This window comes from Morone saxatilis, unplaced genomic scaffold (assembly GCF_004916995.1).
Source record: "Morone saxatilis isolate NCDOM2014 unplaced genomic scaffold, NCSU_SB_2.0 Contig17, whole genome shotgun sequence".
NCBI lineage: Eukaryota > Metazoa > Chordata > Actinopteri > Moronidae > Morone > Morone saxatilis.
The window spans coordinates 3566107-3581955 of NW_023339729.1; the positions used below are offsets into that span (position 1 = coordinate 3566107).

The following is a 15849-nucleotide window of genomic DNA, read 5'->3' on the forward strand; positions in this document are numbered from 1 at the left end:
GCTCAGATTTGTGTTCTGTTATGTCTGACAACATTATGGAAAGGATCCCTACAGAGATAAACCTTTTGTTTAACCAGAAACAGCCGTAATATCACTATTGCTCGCCACCAGACTTCAGAGACAAATTTCTTTTACCTTGCATATCATTGTAACATAATTTCATTTAAAGTGGACAGAAACAAAATAACACACAGCAAAATCGTCTTTGTTAGTCTTTTCACTGTTCTAACAACCACTAATTCAGGTTTTGGTTAAAATAAATCGTTAATTCACCGACATAGATGACAAAAACTGCTGTTTCAGTCGCTCTACACAGAACAGACCAGATATATAAACAAACCACAGAGAGGCTGCAATAACAACACAGGCAGAGGGATTCATTCTCTGTCCAGGACACCGTGACTCTACTATACTTTACAGAGCAAACAGTTGCTTGTTGCTATATTAATGTTTTCAATCTCATATATATAACCTTTAAGGTTTAAATTGGAGCACACCATATCTTCATATCTTGCGCACTTTTAGCCATTCAACAGTGTTATATTACTGTAAGATTTTGCAGAGAGGGTGTTGCAGTTTTTCTCTTTGTCAAGGGAAGGGTCCATTAAAAATATTAATAATGTTGGAGATGGCCACGCTTTTTAAAAAAGTGAAACATAATGTTCCCACCCTAATCATTTCTGTACAGTCTCTAAATGCTTGCACTGCATACAGCACTTAGTAAAGGTATTTTGTCATTGCAGTTCTTTCTCTATGTGGAGGGGGAAAACAACTTGCAACTCAAAATGATAGTGTAGCTATATTTTATGATGCATTATCCAAAAAAAAAAATAAAAAATGTGCTCACTGTGACTGTTAACTGCAGTGAGGCTCCTAACACTCACCATGTGTCTCAGAGAATTTCAATTCCCTGTCTTAACCAGAGGAGGGCAGTATTTGTAAATAGTTAACACTGCAGTGTATCTTCAATGCTCAACTCCGGTTGTGTAGCACATGCTCTGTTACACCTTAGATTAAGAGTTTTTATGCTAAATTTTGAGTTGGCACCAAAGATACAAGTAAGAAAACGACCATTGTGCATTGCATTTGGGTGCCTCAGAATATATCGAGAATATCTGAAGATTTTATCTATGCAGTTCTGTGCTTTTTTGCTTTGCTTCATGAAGCACACTTCATTTGGGAGCTCTGTAACTTCAGAATGAAGCATTCTGCTTTTATCTAACAATTTATCATTTAAAATAAAAAAGAACTGTGCAGATTGTTGTGTTTTCTGTCAAATGTTTACTATCATAATTTTACTTTAACTAGACAACAGAACTTCATCAACCACAATGCCCTCTTTGGCTCCCCTTATTTCTAAAGATAGATAATCTTACACCCAGCTGTCTCTCTCTCAGACGTAAACAGTGTGCACGTACACAAGTTCAAAAGTTCAACATGTTTATTTCAATTTAAAAAATTAATAATGTGAATATACAGAGATGAGATTGGTTACAGTGCAGTACAATAAATACATTCTGAACTATACAACTGGGGTATCTGCCAAGGTTCTGCTTTGAAATGAATGGACATGTCAGTTTTTCTTCTATTACACAGAACCTTCAAATTCCCTCACCATTATATTGTATAGCATCAGTTAGTGCAGATTTACATTTCAGTTTACACTGAATCATTCTCAGATAAAGAATAAGACAGACCAACCGCTTTACCATGTCTTTATACAAAAACATTTTACACTGAAATTATTTTTTGGGAGCTTCAAGTATTACATCAATTTTTGCTTGCGAGTTTTTGCTGGTTAGATTTTATTTAACAGCTGTAGTGTGCTGACCTGCTGGTTACTGTTTTTGTTTCTTGTTGCTTCATATATGCCACAGGTGCACCTGTCTTTCCATTATGACCTTTATCATGTAACCAAGGGACGAGTCTGGGTTCTACTAAACACTTTCTTTTTGCTGCTATTGTAATCTAGCAGATACAGTGACTTCCAGTCCAGTTTAACAACAGTAGTAGTGACACTTACAATGACCACCATCTTAGACAGGTTACTTCAGAAAAGTACAGTATAAGACAGACAGTGTAGGTAAGGCTTTACTGTATCATGTTCTCTCAGTCCTTGTGTGTCTATAGTTTGGCTATGGCAGCCTGAATAACCTCAATGACTTTGTCGCAAGGCTGCAGGGGGTCATATTCTGCAAAGACGTGGCACACATTCTCCATGCCAGCGTCGACACTTTTCGCCACGAAGCCGAACATCCTGTTGGGACAAAGAAACGATAGTGTTCTCTAAAGTGAAGTATAAAATATGTGAATTGCAGACGAGCCTGAAAACATTATTCTGATATTGTAAGCAATGAAAGCTCAAAATTACCTTGCACCAAAACTGCAACCTCTCCTCCACCTGTCGGGGTTAAAACAACAAAGATTAAAAGATGTTCTTTATGTGGTAAATTAAAAAAAACCTCATTACATTGTCAAACCTAAAGGAATACTCCTAAAGTAATTTATTAGCTTTGTATATGAAGTTACCAATGCGAAAGAGAATGCAACTATAGTGAACTGGTCACATAATATTATTATTATTATTTAATTCTCAAAGAGTTCACAACAAGCTGCTGTATACTCACAGTCGATTGTCTGGATCTTCACTACTGTGGCTCAGCAAGTGAGCTGGGTAATGGCGCCTGAAGAAGAGCCTGTGAAGAAATGATTATGTTTTATGTTTTTTCGAAATTTAGTCTTGACAAAAAATACAAACACACACAAACCACCATGATTTTGTAGTGTACTGTAAGTAAAATCTCAGCAGCAGATTGACAGGATGTGTTTTTTTTGTGTTTTCTTACTTCCTGTTGATATCTGTCAGCGTAACACCCTTCAAAGACACCTTCAGGTTGACTATGGTTGGTGTGAAGGAACCCGGGGCCTTCTCAAGTGTGGTGGACACTGCCTTCTGCACTGCACAAGGGCCCGTTAGCATCTCAGTGGGGACTGCATTCAGGTAGATGAAGTTGCAAGCTATGAAAAAGACAAACATGATAGTTTGATTAGCAATAGAGGCTGAATACACATGGAATTAAAATGAGTAAGATGTTAGATGTTGTTTGTCCATTGGACTTGGTAGTAGACATTTTGGTAGGAAATAGTAGAATGATATAATGATGAAATATAATAGAACCTTAATTAGTAAAATTTACCCTACTATTCCATGCCATAATGGCTGCTACCAAGTCAAATCAACAAACAACCAAATATAAGAAATATTTTTCAAGTTGCAATTTGCACGTATTTCCAGTTTATGGTGTTTTAGACTTGAACCACATTTCAGATATAATATTAGACTTTCTTACCACACTAAATGTATTTAGATTAAGATTGGACATAAAAAAATATACAATCATGTCAATCAATAATAAAATATTAAGCAATTTGTTTGGAATAAACTACATAGCAATAAAATATTATCTTGACCTCGAGCACTTACAACATTGAATACTACATGTAATAATATAGTACTTTAAGTACAAGATGCTCCTAATACTTAAGCTATGTTCTTCTGCTTAAATACAGGAATGACTTGTACTAGCCTGCTGTGTGGAACACTTGAACAGGAGCATAGTACTGGCGCAGCCTTCATTAATAAGGTTATTCATTACACTGTGTGTCCTTTGCTTGCCAGCCCGAGTCAAAAGAGTCGCTGTAATAAAGGTCAATTAACCGCCAGAGGAAAGCTAACGTTAGCTAGCAAGGTGGAGTGATATATCTGTGGTGACAATGAAACTACAGTCAAACGTGTCTTTAATCTTTTTCCTCATTGGATTGGCTTCAAGATACATTTACTTTTTGTACTAAAATATAGCCATTTACCATTGAGGACTTTTTTTTGAATAGTTTCAGAGGAGTTCTAAAGACTTTGCTAAAGCTAGCCTTCAACATAAAGTAATGTTAATTACTAATAGTAATAGTACTAGTAATAATTATTAGCGAACTGCTCGGGAGAAGCTACTGTTAGCATTACATGGCTGCACAACCATTATGACTACAGAGGTATAAAAGGTAAGAACATACATGTACTTTAAAGCCCTGTCCTCACTTAAATGTAATGGCCTATTTATTATTAATTATTATTATTATTATTATTATTATTATTTTATTTTATTTTTTTAATTGTATTATTCCTTTTTTAAATCTACTTCAAGATATATAGGTAGATAGTTAAGTTAGACAAGTGCTATGTAAACAGTGTTTAACATTATATTCTCTAGTGCTCTCCTACCGGTTTTACTCTTGTCCTCCGACGCTGGTTTTTCATTTCCCCTCTCTTCTGCTGCACCCAGATCTTTGTAGGCAAAGATTATGTTATTATTCTCTCTCTCAAACACACACACACACACCCAAAAGAAGAAGAAAAAACTGTGTCTTGCAGTAATGGCCTACCTTGGGAGTGGAGCAGTAATTTGCAGGGTAAAGCATAAGCAGAAATACTGTGCTGGTAGACCAGGGCAGAGAGACTACCTGCAAAGATAACACAAAATCACAGCTTTCGTTAAACTCAAATATGATTGAGAAATGAATTGTCTTATTCTGGACCCCAAACATTCTTACAAAAATTTTAATATTCCACTCATAATTTTAAAGTATGAATAAGGAGCGGGACGTTTTATGATTGTAAGTACAGTACGCTATAGTGTTTTCTGTAGGTTATTTTTCAGATGTGGAGTGGAGGGTTATTTGGCTTTTATAACGTACATTAATCCATTATCCCACTCTAGTATCAATTCTGCATAAAGTCGATATTTTTGTCACGATATAGACTTTCATGTGAAAGATTTAAATGATATGCTGGGTTATCGCTCAACATAATTATTTTGCCATCAGGGGATTTTCCAGAGCCACCAAACCAAGTTCAGATAGTGTTCTGTGGAATCAGAAACAACAGTGCACGTCGTAGTGCTCACACCCACACGGGCTGATATGAGAGAGGAGACCTTGATAGCGGCTCTGTGGATGTGAGAACACACCCTATGAACTCATACCTTTGAATAAAGAACAAGATTCACCCACACACCAAGAGGCCAGACATGGCTGACGCAGTTCTGGTGTGGCCGACTTCATCAGCATGAATGTAGTAAATGAATCACTTTATAGGTTTGCAATAACATATTGTTGTAATTGACTTTTACTCACCAAAATATGGTTCCTGAGTAGAGCCTTTGATGCGTACGCCCTTTGATGATGATTCAATGAGGAAGTGTCTGACAAGATCTGAACTGCTTTCACCTGTTTAAATGACATTTAACATGCAGTCAGTGGAGTTAATGCACAATATATGATCTTGATGTAGACAAGTGATAAAGAGGCACTGACAGTTATTTCATATGGCTCATGGCTGATCCATTTTTTGATTGATTTATTTATTATTTTTACTTATTTACCTGAATCCAAGTCTCAACATCTTGCCTTCAGACAACCAAAATCAGTCAGGATTCTTTAACTGATTTTTTCAAATGGCTCAGAATGGCGATTGACCAATATCGGTTTTTCAATGGCCAATGCCGATATTTACAGAGCAGGGCTGCCGATGGCCGATATATAATGCAGATATGAAAACAGAGAGAAGTCATGTATAATTCTATTCTGTAGGAAATTCAGGTATACGTTTACAGCAGGATGCAGGAGAGTTATAGCACAGGGCTCGAAACCTTTTCACCGCCTTCCCAAAATTCACAAGGTGGAGTGCTAACATCGTTAGTGATTAGTCGATCTAGCACACGCTCAGTCCTGTCGGTTGCTGTATGTATGAGGCATTCAGTTATAAAATGAAATTAATTGCATTGCCCGACACAGTGCTCACACGTCTTTCATAACCTGCATTCCTCAAACAAGTGGAACAAATACAAACCTGCAAATGAAGTAGCCCTCAAAATTGTTTTGTGAGCGAGGTCCCTCTTTGATTGCTTACAGTGCCATAAACAGCTGGCTTTCTTTTGTGTTTACACAGCGTATACCGGTGGAAAAAATAACAGTGCTGTCTACTGCCTCGCCACAGATAGTTGGATGTCATCAGACGTGCCCAGTCACATGAGCAGAGTTGGGTAAGTGATTCCCTGTGCCTTTCACATCTGTGCCTGGTATAGACAAATGATGACAGCAGCACAGTGCTGCTACACTATGTTCACATTGTTTGTCTGTGATTGTTGTGGCATTCAAGACTTTCTTGTTCTTGTGTCTGTCCAAACACTGCTGCGGTTAATTATAATAGCATGCCAAACAAGAGGAGTCATTAGGTCAGGCCGCTGCACTGACGGGTAAAGGTTTACCTGGGTAGGTGGTAGCGGTGAAGTTGGCAGAAGTTTGGTCCACCTTCATGGCCAGACCGAAACTGCCTCTGTAGGAGGTGCTGTCTCTCACCACAAATGTTCCTGCTGCCTTGTCCTTTACCAGGGCTTCAGCTAGAACAAACGAAACATCACAGAAAATACTTAGGGACACTTGCTAATGTGTGTTAGTAAAGCTATCATGTCTTCAGTGAGTCTTCAGTGTGGAGTGATGTTTTGAGAGTTTCACCTTCTGCTCTGCTGATATGTGGACGAAACCAAAATTTTGAAGTGTCCATGACAGATTTCATTGAGGGTTGGCTGCCATTAAAACGGGCTTGGAAACCTAGACAACCATAAAGATATGTTAGCGGGGTCAAACATTTTAAATGTACGTATAGTATGTACTATGACACATGTGACTCACTGTGAGGAGAAAGTGGCTTTGAGTTGGACACTGGGAAGTTCTGTATCAAGTCAATTTCTGGTCCAGGAGTGTGGATGTCCGGCTGTGGTGCACCGTTGACTAGCAGCACAGGAATATCGGTCAAAGATCCCGAGAGCGAAGCAGGACTGCTCTGTGCTCCTTTGCTGTGAAGCCCCTGTAGATGTCCATGCTTTGTCAGCGGGGGCTTCTCTGGGCTGTGCCTGCTATCAAATGGCCTTGTTCTGGTCCCATCACCGAAAGAGCCTGACGTGCATGTAAGGATGGACTCTGGAGAGTCAGCATCTTCACTGGCCAGGGACAGGTTGCTGTAAAGGGAGGAAGAGGATATTTTGTATGAGAACTTCACAAAAAAAGCAGAAATGCTGTCATGCTGTCTCATTTCATTTGTAACATTAGAATCGAGGGAGACGGGTGGAAAAAAAAAACATTGTCTCTGAGAATGTGGTTTTGTTTTCCTGTTTGGGACTCTTATTGCTGCCGTAAAACCTTTGTTCCACTGCAAAATCACAAACATGCATTCACTAAGTCAGCTAGTGGAGGGGCTCTGGTCCGGCTCTTAATACAGTGCAGCTAAGGGTTTTCAGCATATTCACAAGTTGCTGCATGTGAAAGATGCTTTGTGAGTTTTACCTGCCAAGAATGTAGCTGGTGTCTGAGCATGTTGACATGGAGAGGAGTGAGGTAGCACTGTTTCTGTTGGAGTGTGACAAGCGCAGGGATCCTTGGGAAAAGGCTACATCTTGCTTTGTTGAGGGATTACGTCGGGGTGCACTTCCACAGGGCAGTGGAGGCAGGGAGGACGTGGGGGAGCTGGAGAACACCAGTGATCCATTGGGACTGCAGCTCAGACTGCTCTGTGTGGGGATGGGAATACTGGGTGACATAGAGAGGGCCACAGTGGGCGAGGAGCAGGGAGCACATCCTCTAGGGACCAACACGCAGTGGGAGACATCTTCATCTGAGAAGGAGTCGTCTGAGGATGGAGAGTGGAAAGTGTTAGCAAGAACCCTGAAAGAGGACTGTAAAATGTTATGAAGAATGTGAAACTTTTAGTGGAAAAACCCTGCGGGTTCCATGTTTTCTCTGGCTTCATGCTTTGGTTTTCTGTTTGCAAAATGGGCTTGGTCTGTGTATGTCAACCCGAATGCTGACACTGAAAGACATTCAGATTTCTCATGCAGGTACCTGCTTGCACAGCTCAGGCCATTCCTTCCAAATCAAAATTAAATGCTTTCAATTGTGTATTTTTGCTGTTGCGGTGATACGGAATCACCTAGAGGAGTCCCAGCTTGTTCTCTTGAGGATCTGTTTGCCTCTCTGTGTTGATGGGAACTAAGTAGTGTATGCCCTTAGGAGAAAACTGTAGCCTGTGGTCAGAGTGTGAGCCACATATTGGCTTCTGCAACCAAAGTTTCATAATAATGACAAATCTCTATACAGAAATAGAAAATCTGTCTGGGACTATAGGTAGCTGATGTGATGACTGTTACAAGGGGAATACTGTATTTTGCAACAATAGGAAATGAGTACATCATCAAGCAGGACATGGATTGTCTCTTTTCAGGGTGTCTCCTGTCTTAAACTGCAGTCATGATGGTCATAAAAAAGTCTGTAATTAAACTTGTTAAAGCCTGCAGAAACCCTCTCTTTTACTGTTTCAATGGGATGAAATTGACTTTTGTGTTGTCGGATTTCTCATCACTGTTGATCCATTTTCTTGAAGCTTGGTTGTGCCCACAAAACCTTGCGGGTTTCATAAACATACAACCAAACATTTGTCGAAAAGAAGCAGGAAATCCATTCACATGCTTTGTTGACTCTTGTGCACACTTTCTGATCAAAGCAGGCAGCGGAGGCACCACGGTAACACCTTCACACGTGACTTCTTGGTGAGCCGTGTCTGCAGCCATGTGCTACAACATGTGCAGGGTGTGGTCCTAGTCTGGGCAGTAATCCCAGAACAGCTGAAGTGGTGCAATTACCCTAATGATTAAAAAAATTCTTACCTCTACTTTAAAAAGGGAGGGTGCATTTCCAAAAGCCCAGGCTATGTGTACTATCTGTTTCATACGGGTGAGTGTGGTTTTACTGGTAACACCTCTGAAGGTTTGAGGGTGGTCTTTGTTGCCCTTCGTTGCTGTGTTTAAGTAAGAAAGGGCTGTAACAGAGAAGTTTGAACAGTGTAGAAACAAAGGAGAGCTCTACAGTCGTACTGTACCTGTGCGTGGGCTGATGCACGAGGGACTTTTGTTGACCTGAAGGGGCTCAAATGTCGGATCCAGTTCCAGAATGAGCTGGTTGAGATTATTCAGGGAAATGTCGAGATCAGACTCATCATGGTTACCGCTGGGCTCTGTGAGGCCGGGATGTTGATGGACTGTCTCCTGCACCGAGTCCAGGTGGATAGTTTGACCCACTCTTAGAACGTGGTTGGGTATCATGTGGGACATGCCTTTAGCTGTAGGCATCATGGTAGGAGAGCTCCCAGTCTTCTGGGATGATCAAAGAAAGACATACAATGGAGAGAGATCACTTACACAGTCTTTACTGGAAGGACAGCCTCGCTTTTGTCCTCTCTGCAAAACAATATCATAAGCACTTTTTCCCAGATGCTCATATTCATAGAAACATTTTGGCCACTGCACCATATAAAGACCTAGCTTTAAGTTTGTCACTGTTCTGTCGAGGGATTAAAACTTTTGTTGTGCATTTGCATTTGCAGCTGACTTTAATAATAAAAGTTGTTCTAGATTTGATAGATATAAATGACAAACGTACAGTGGTGTCTTATATGTGCTTTGTTCATCACTGTAAAACTTGATGCTGGTGCACTGACATTCACTGGACCTAAAGCAATACGTAACATAAGACAGTTGTTGTGCTGAATAAACAGTATGTGTCTTCAGTGCATATAATCAGTATATTTGTAGCCCAAGTCTTCCCACATGCAACATACATAAAAGCACTTAATAAGTAATGACCCAAGCAGGGCGGATGTGTCATATGGGGGATAATGAGCTCACACTGTGTCTCCCTCTCAGACGAGGCGTGGTGCTCAGTGAGTCACCCAGGTGACTAGTGGTTACCATGACTACACTAGTGTTTTCCTACAACAGCCAAAACTTTAAGCTTGAAGTGGGCACCAAGGCCAAAATCTGCTTCTGTGTTTTGGAAAATTCATATCACTCAGAACATTTTTTAGTTCCACAAAGCTTCACCGTGGTCAGTTAACATAGTGAGCCATGAAATATGATTGGCATATGAGCAGCTTTTGAGTTACTCAGCATTTTTCATCTGAAGAAATGAGAATATATGTGGAGCATCATCATTTTCTTTTACATTGTTTTTATGTCCCTGCAAAGACTGCAGTAATCATAATAAAACACATTAAAAATGAATAGAACGCAATCCAATAAATATGAAGTGCTGCTGATAAATCTGTTCAAAGCTGATGATACATTAAACAATCATGTATAATTTTACTACAACTGATGTCTTGTAGAGTATATTCTATTATTTATCTTAAGTTAAGGTAAAGAAAGGAAAGAAATCTTACCTTTGTTCTCCTTCTGGTCGGGGTTCTACTGTTGTAATGCTGTTTTACTGTCAGACTGTTCACTGTTTTACTTTGACATTCAGTGTGTTGCATGCTTTTATTAATAAAATCCCAGCCCTTTTCCCTGTAAGCCTATCAGCAGCGAGGATCACGAATCCCTGCGGCTGCAACTGGATGGATGTCATCTTAGGCAGTGTAAAGGTTTATGGCTTGAAGGATTGGGTTTTTTTTTTTTTACAGTTTGACTACTCAGAGCTATGACTGAGACAGTGTATCAAAACATTGTAATGTTGTGCTTGCTTACATATATTAGTGGATTACATATATTCACTGTAGGTGTGTTTAACAGTAAGTCTAAATTAGTTGTGGTCGGTGATATTATAGCAGAAATGTCTTTTCTGCTAATTTTCTTTATATATAATGCAGAAACAATTCTTGTGGTGAGACTGATTTACAATACTGTGGCCAGAACCACAGTGTAAGAAAGAAGTAGCAACGTCAGCTAGACACATAGACAATGTATATGTTAAATTATTGAACGAATATTTAACTTAAATATTCTTTAATACAATTATTTGTTTAAAAAAGTCAGCTTTCTGGGGATGCCCTCACCTGGTAGGGCCGTCGCCCCATGTACCAAGGCTCAGTCCTTGCTATAGCAGCCATGGCTTAGAGTCTGGCCTGTGGCCCTTTGCTGCATGTCTTTCCTCCTTTCCTGTCTATCTTGAGCTGTCATATCAATAAATGCAATATTTATTTATTTATTTATTTATTCTTAATTCAAAAATTCACTATATCATCGCCATATCGGTAATTGGTTGATTTTTTCCCCTCTAAAATCGGTATCTATCAGTATTGGTTTCAGAAATGGGTTCGGCTGTAGTCTAAATGGCAACATTTCCCTCTGTTTTCAATTTTGTTATGTTTCTTTCTCCATAAAATATTAACATAGAGTACCACAAAGTAAAGCCATAAACACAGCTGGCCCTTCTTATTGTTGTGAAGATATCCTGCCCTTTCTCCTGTTGAGCAATCTTCATCTTAGCAATAACTGGAAGTTCTCTCAAATCAGGGCGAGTCAGCAATGACTAAAATAACAAACATCACTTGGCTGGTTGCTAGGAAACGAGGGATATTTTTACCCCAGGGTGAACTTCAAAAGATATTTCACCAATTGTTAAGATGTGTTAAAATCATGTGCTTCCTGCAGTTGGTCAAAATCCAGACTTTTTCTCCTCTTGTCTCAATTTTCGAAATGTATTGTTTAAGTCTCACTAGTACCTGTATTTTTAATGACAATAACTTCTACTTCTACTTTACTAAACTCTACAACAATTATATAATTCCTCTGGTCCACACTGGCTTTCAGTCAGTATTTAATCTAAATTCTTCTCCTTACATACAAGCCTTACTTATATATACCTTTTTTACTGCTACTGTATGTTTATTATGGTCACCACCTATTTTTAATCCACATTAATTCTGTTCGTGAACCATTTTAAAATGCTGATGTAATCAGTATATCTCACGTCTTGTTTAAGTGGAGATGACCACCCACCTAGAGCCGAAGGGTCTGTCCTAGGTTTCTGCCTTTTCGGAGTTCGGTCTAGACCTGCTCTATCTCAAAAGTGTCCTGATAACTTCTGTTATGAATTGGCGCTATACAAATAAAATTGAATTGAATTGAATTGAACTGAATTTAATTTTATTGAATTATCTTTCAATATTAAAATATCTTACAATACAGAAAAGAGTAACTAAAACAGTATAGAACTGTGGTTAGTTTCATGTACATAATTTGGTGCTCATCAAACAGTTGAGTGAATATCTAATATCTAATATAACATTGAATATCTTGAAATACTGTACACTGTGGCGAAAACAAAAAAAATACAAAGCCCAGTTGATATTAACGGACGAGAATAAACACTAACAGAAAGACTAAAACAACGAAAAACAACAAAAGACTTCATAATTGTCATTTATATAACAACCTCTGCTATGTACATAATCATTTTTGTTTGAGACTTTCATCTTAATGTTCAACAGTGGACTGTGTGGCCTGCAGGTGTGAACAGGCTCTTGTCCGTGCTGACACAGCTTTAAGGAGAGAATGTGGTGGTGCTCTCAGTGTCGGTGGCCCCTGAACTCCTCCTCCTGCCACAAGTATACCTGAAGAACCTCTCCTGGCTCATGCAACCCCAGTCCTTCAGTAGCTTCAGGAGGTCATGACGAAACTTGACACCAATGAAGGCATAGACGAAGGGGTTCAGGCAGCATCTCAGGAAGGCCACAGACTGGGTGACATCCGTGGCGTAGAGGAGAATGTTATCATGATTGCAGTTTACGATCCCTCCTTTTGCTGTGGCAACTGTGTTCAAAAACAGGACCAGGTTGTAAGGCGCTTGGCAGGCTAGGAAGACAGTGACCACAGCGAGAATCACCTTGATGGCCCTATTCCGTTCAAAGTTACGGGCCTGGCAAAGGGTCTGGATAATGCCGCTGTAACAGAAGCTCATGACCAGGAGCGGGACAACAAAGCCCAAAACAATCTGGGTCGCCTGGATGCTGACACGGAGCCCATCGTAATTGCTGGAAAAAGGGGTACAGGTGGTGTTTTTTAAAGTTGTGTAGTGCATTTCTGGTATGGAGAATATCAGCGCCATCACCCACATGACAGCTGATGACACCTTGCTGAGAAAGATTGCTCGGGAGCGGTGGCGGTGAGCGGAGACAGCCTTGGCGATGGCGAAGTAGCGGTCCACGCTGATGAGCGAAAGGAGGAACATGCTGCTGTAGAAGCTGACCTTGTAAACGGTGTGCATGACCTTGCACAAAACAGAGCCCAGCACCCATTCGGTTATGGAGTTGGCTGTCCAAAAGGGGAGCGACAGAGCAAAGAGCAGGTCTGCAAAGGATAGGTTGAGCAGGTACACATCCGTCATGGTCCTGAGGCGCCTGAAGTAGAAGAAAGTGAGGATGACCAGTAGGTTCCCTGCCAGCCCCAGGAAGCAGATGATGGAATACAAGGGAGACATGAACCAGAGGCGGAACACGCGGTTGTTTGCTTTCACACAAAGTTCAGGATAGCCATCATAATCCATACTGGGCATGGAATAATCGTCCATCGTGGTTATATTCTCTACATCCTTAGACAAGCAAGACTGCAATCAAAGACAGATGACATGATCAAATAAAAGCCAGTAACAAAGCAAACAACTATCACATCAGACAAAAGGAGCTACCTGCTTACCACTGCCCCCCTGACATATTGTTTTTTTTACACCTCAACCACCAACTTCCTTAGAGGAAATGGTGAGTGGAAGATGTTTCCACTAATAAATGGATACAAATAGCTACAAACATTTGTTAACATCTTGTCATCTTTCACATGTATGAAGGTAATAAGAGGTGCTACAGTTTTTCTTACCTTAACATTTATTAGCCATATCAGCACAGTTGGCAGAAGCTTTTGGAGATCTGAAAAACAAATGGAGTGAATCTGTGTTATTGTATGATTTACAATATTGAGTAATTATGTGTAATGATAGAGAGTAATAGAATGAGCAGTTAAAGGGGTACTGCGTATTACAATTTAGTATAAAAGTTGAGTCTTGAACAAGGCAGATTTACAAAAGAAGGCTCAAAATTGAAGTAGCAAAAGGCCGAAATATCCCAAATTTTACTCCCTAGTATGGATTTAACTCCCCAAACTCTTCCCATAATGCAACTAATAGCATCTTTTCATTAGACCCTACCTGCCTGGTAAATGCCTACGTCTTTCAAACTTCATAACCCCAGTTTGTAAACCAGACTTTTTGTTGAGAGAATCTATTTTGTTAGACCTCACAATGCTACCTCTATTAACAAGTGTTTTCACAGGCCGAGTAGTACTCCTTATTACTAGTAAACCTTTCTATGGAAAATTGTCGGGGTTCCCCTTTAAATGCTAGTCTACAGGTCATATTTTCGGTTCTAAATGTGTCATTGTCTGTGCAGCCAGTGGTAATGTGGTTTTAAATCTGCATATTGAAAAAAATGACTTAGTTCTGTATTTTGTCAAAGCTCTTAGTAGTATCTGTTAAATGTTACACTTCAATACAGACAGACCCATTAGTCAGATAATGTGATATTGATAAAAGTCCTTTTTGTGTGTTGTTACAGAAAAAAAATTCCACTAGTTGCTGTTTGGCAAAAGAGACAGACAGAACTCTGTTTAAAAACTACCTTTGCAAATAATTGTTTGTTTCAGTTGTAATATATTGTGCAAGTAATTCATCAGCCAAAAAAACAATGGTAATCTTTTGAGTGGCAAATTTGAGCATTCAGTAGCCATTTCGCTGGTGGACAAAAACCCTGGGTGCCACCTTGTGTGCAGTGTGTGGCTTTCAAGCGATCTGCTCTTTACTGCACAGGCTGAAATAAGTATGGCAGGATCACATGGATGACTTTGTTAAACAGCTTACATACTGTTTTCACTCACTTGTAGACACAATAATAATAATTTCAAAATCAGAGAGCTACATACAGCTTAGAATTATAGTTTTAAATTTGCTTTTGGCTTCTTTTACATGCATTCATTCACCGTGGCTCATAGAAGATCCTTTTAACTATCTCTGATAAAGTACTCACCGCTGACAGAAGTCATCTTGACAGAGAGTAGTACACTGCAGGTAAAGCCACTAAACACGGATGAGTTGACTGCCTGTGTTTGATGGTGGTTTCCCCTTGTTGAAATGAAAAAAAAAAAAACTGCCTTACGAGTTTTCTTTCCTCAGCCCTAGTATCATGTGAGAAAACCACAGACTCCAACTAAAATATGAACAAACCTTTCAATTGTTGGTTCTACAATGGACTATTAAAATATGTAGATTATCTTTAAGTCCCTTATTCATTTCTAATTATGTTTAAAGGGGCTTTATTGGCAAGGGAATCAGACGTTACGTTTACATTGTCAAAGCATGTGTGACATATATCTGTATATGTGGGTATATACACACATATAAAAAAATAAGAATAAATGCAATTCAATTAGAACTATAAACACTGCAACACCTTTTTTCGTTGATTTATTTTTAACATATGTATACCGTGGGCCTTTTTGGCTTTCTTGATAGGATAGCTCAAGATAGATAGGAAAGCAGGGTAAAGAAAGAGAGGGTATGCTCGCAGCATAGTCCACAAGTTGGACTCGAAACCCATGGCCACCACTGCATGAATGGAATGAATGTAAATCATTTTGAGAGGTTATTAAGGGTTCTGAGGGGTTACAATATACTAAAGTAAATACCACATTTGGTCTGTTCCTAAAGACAGTAACAACTCATCAAATTAATACAGAGCATGTTATTTGTGGAGGTGATCATTTAACATGTTTAGCCACAACTCATGTTTCCATGAAGAGACAACCTGAGAGAGGTATGAAGCATCATATGAATCATATCTAAATTAGTTATTTGAGGTAAAGCCTTCTTTTGCGACAGTTCAAAGTCCTGTAGATGATTCAATAAAACTGAAATATGCATCAA

The 15849-nt window shown here is 39.4% G+C and overlaps 2 protein-coding genes across 2 annotated transcripts; both read right to left on the bottom strand.

The window, feature by feature from the left end:
• Positions 1-1427: 1427 nt before the first annotated feature.
• On the bottom strand, positions 1428-10378 carry LOC118326749 (tensin-4-like). The gene is made up of 13 exons (XM_035659808.1): positions 10322-10378; positions 8984-9257; positions 7396-7738; positions 6745-7070; positions 6568-6663; positions 6321-6452; positions 5188-5280; positions 4438-4515; positions 4277-4339; positions 2847-3018; positions 2628-2696; positions 2372-2401; positions 1428-2257 (listed from the first exon to the last, which is right to left on the bottom strand). The coding sequence occupies exons 2-13, from the start codon at positions 9234-9236 to the stop codon at positions 2125-2127; spliced, it is 1788 nt and encodes a 595-aa protein (XP_035515701.1). The 5' UTR covers positions 9237-9257; positions 10322-10378; the 3' UTR covers positions 1428-2124.
• Positions 10379-12010: 1632 nt separating this feature from the next.
• ccr7 (chemokine (C-C motif) receptor 7) lies at positions 12011-15043 on the bottom strand. Its single transcript, XM_035659809.1, has 3 exons — positions 14954-15043; positions 13752-13801; positions 12011-13485 (listed from the first exon to the last, which is right to left on the bottom strand). The coding sequence occupies exons 1-3, from the start codon at positions 14967-14969 to the stop codon at positions 12424-12426; spliced, it is 1128 nt and encodes a 375-aa protein (XP_035515702.1). The 5' UTR covers positions 14970-15043; the 3' UTR covers positions 12011-12423.
• Positions 15044-15849: the final 806 nt, after the last annotated feature.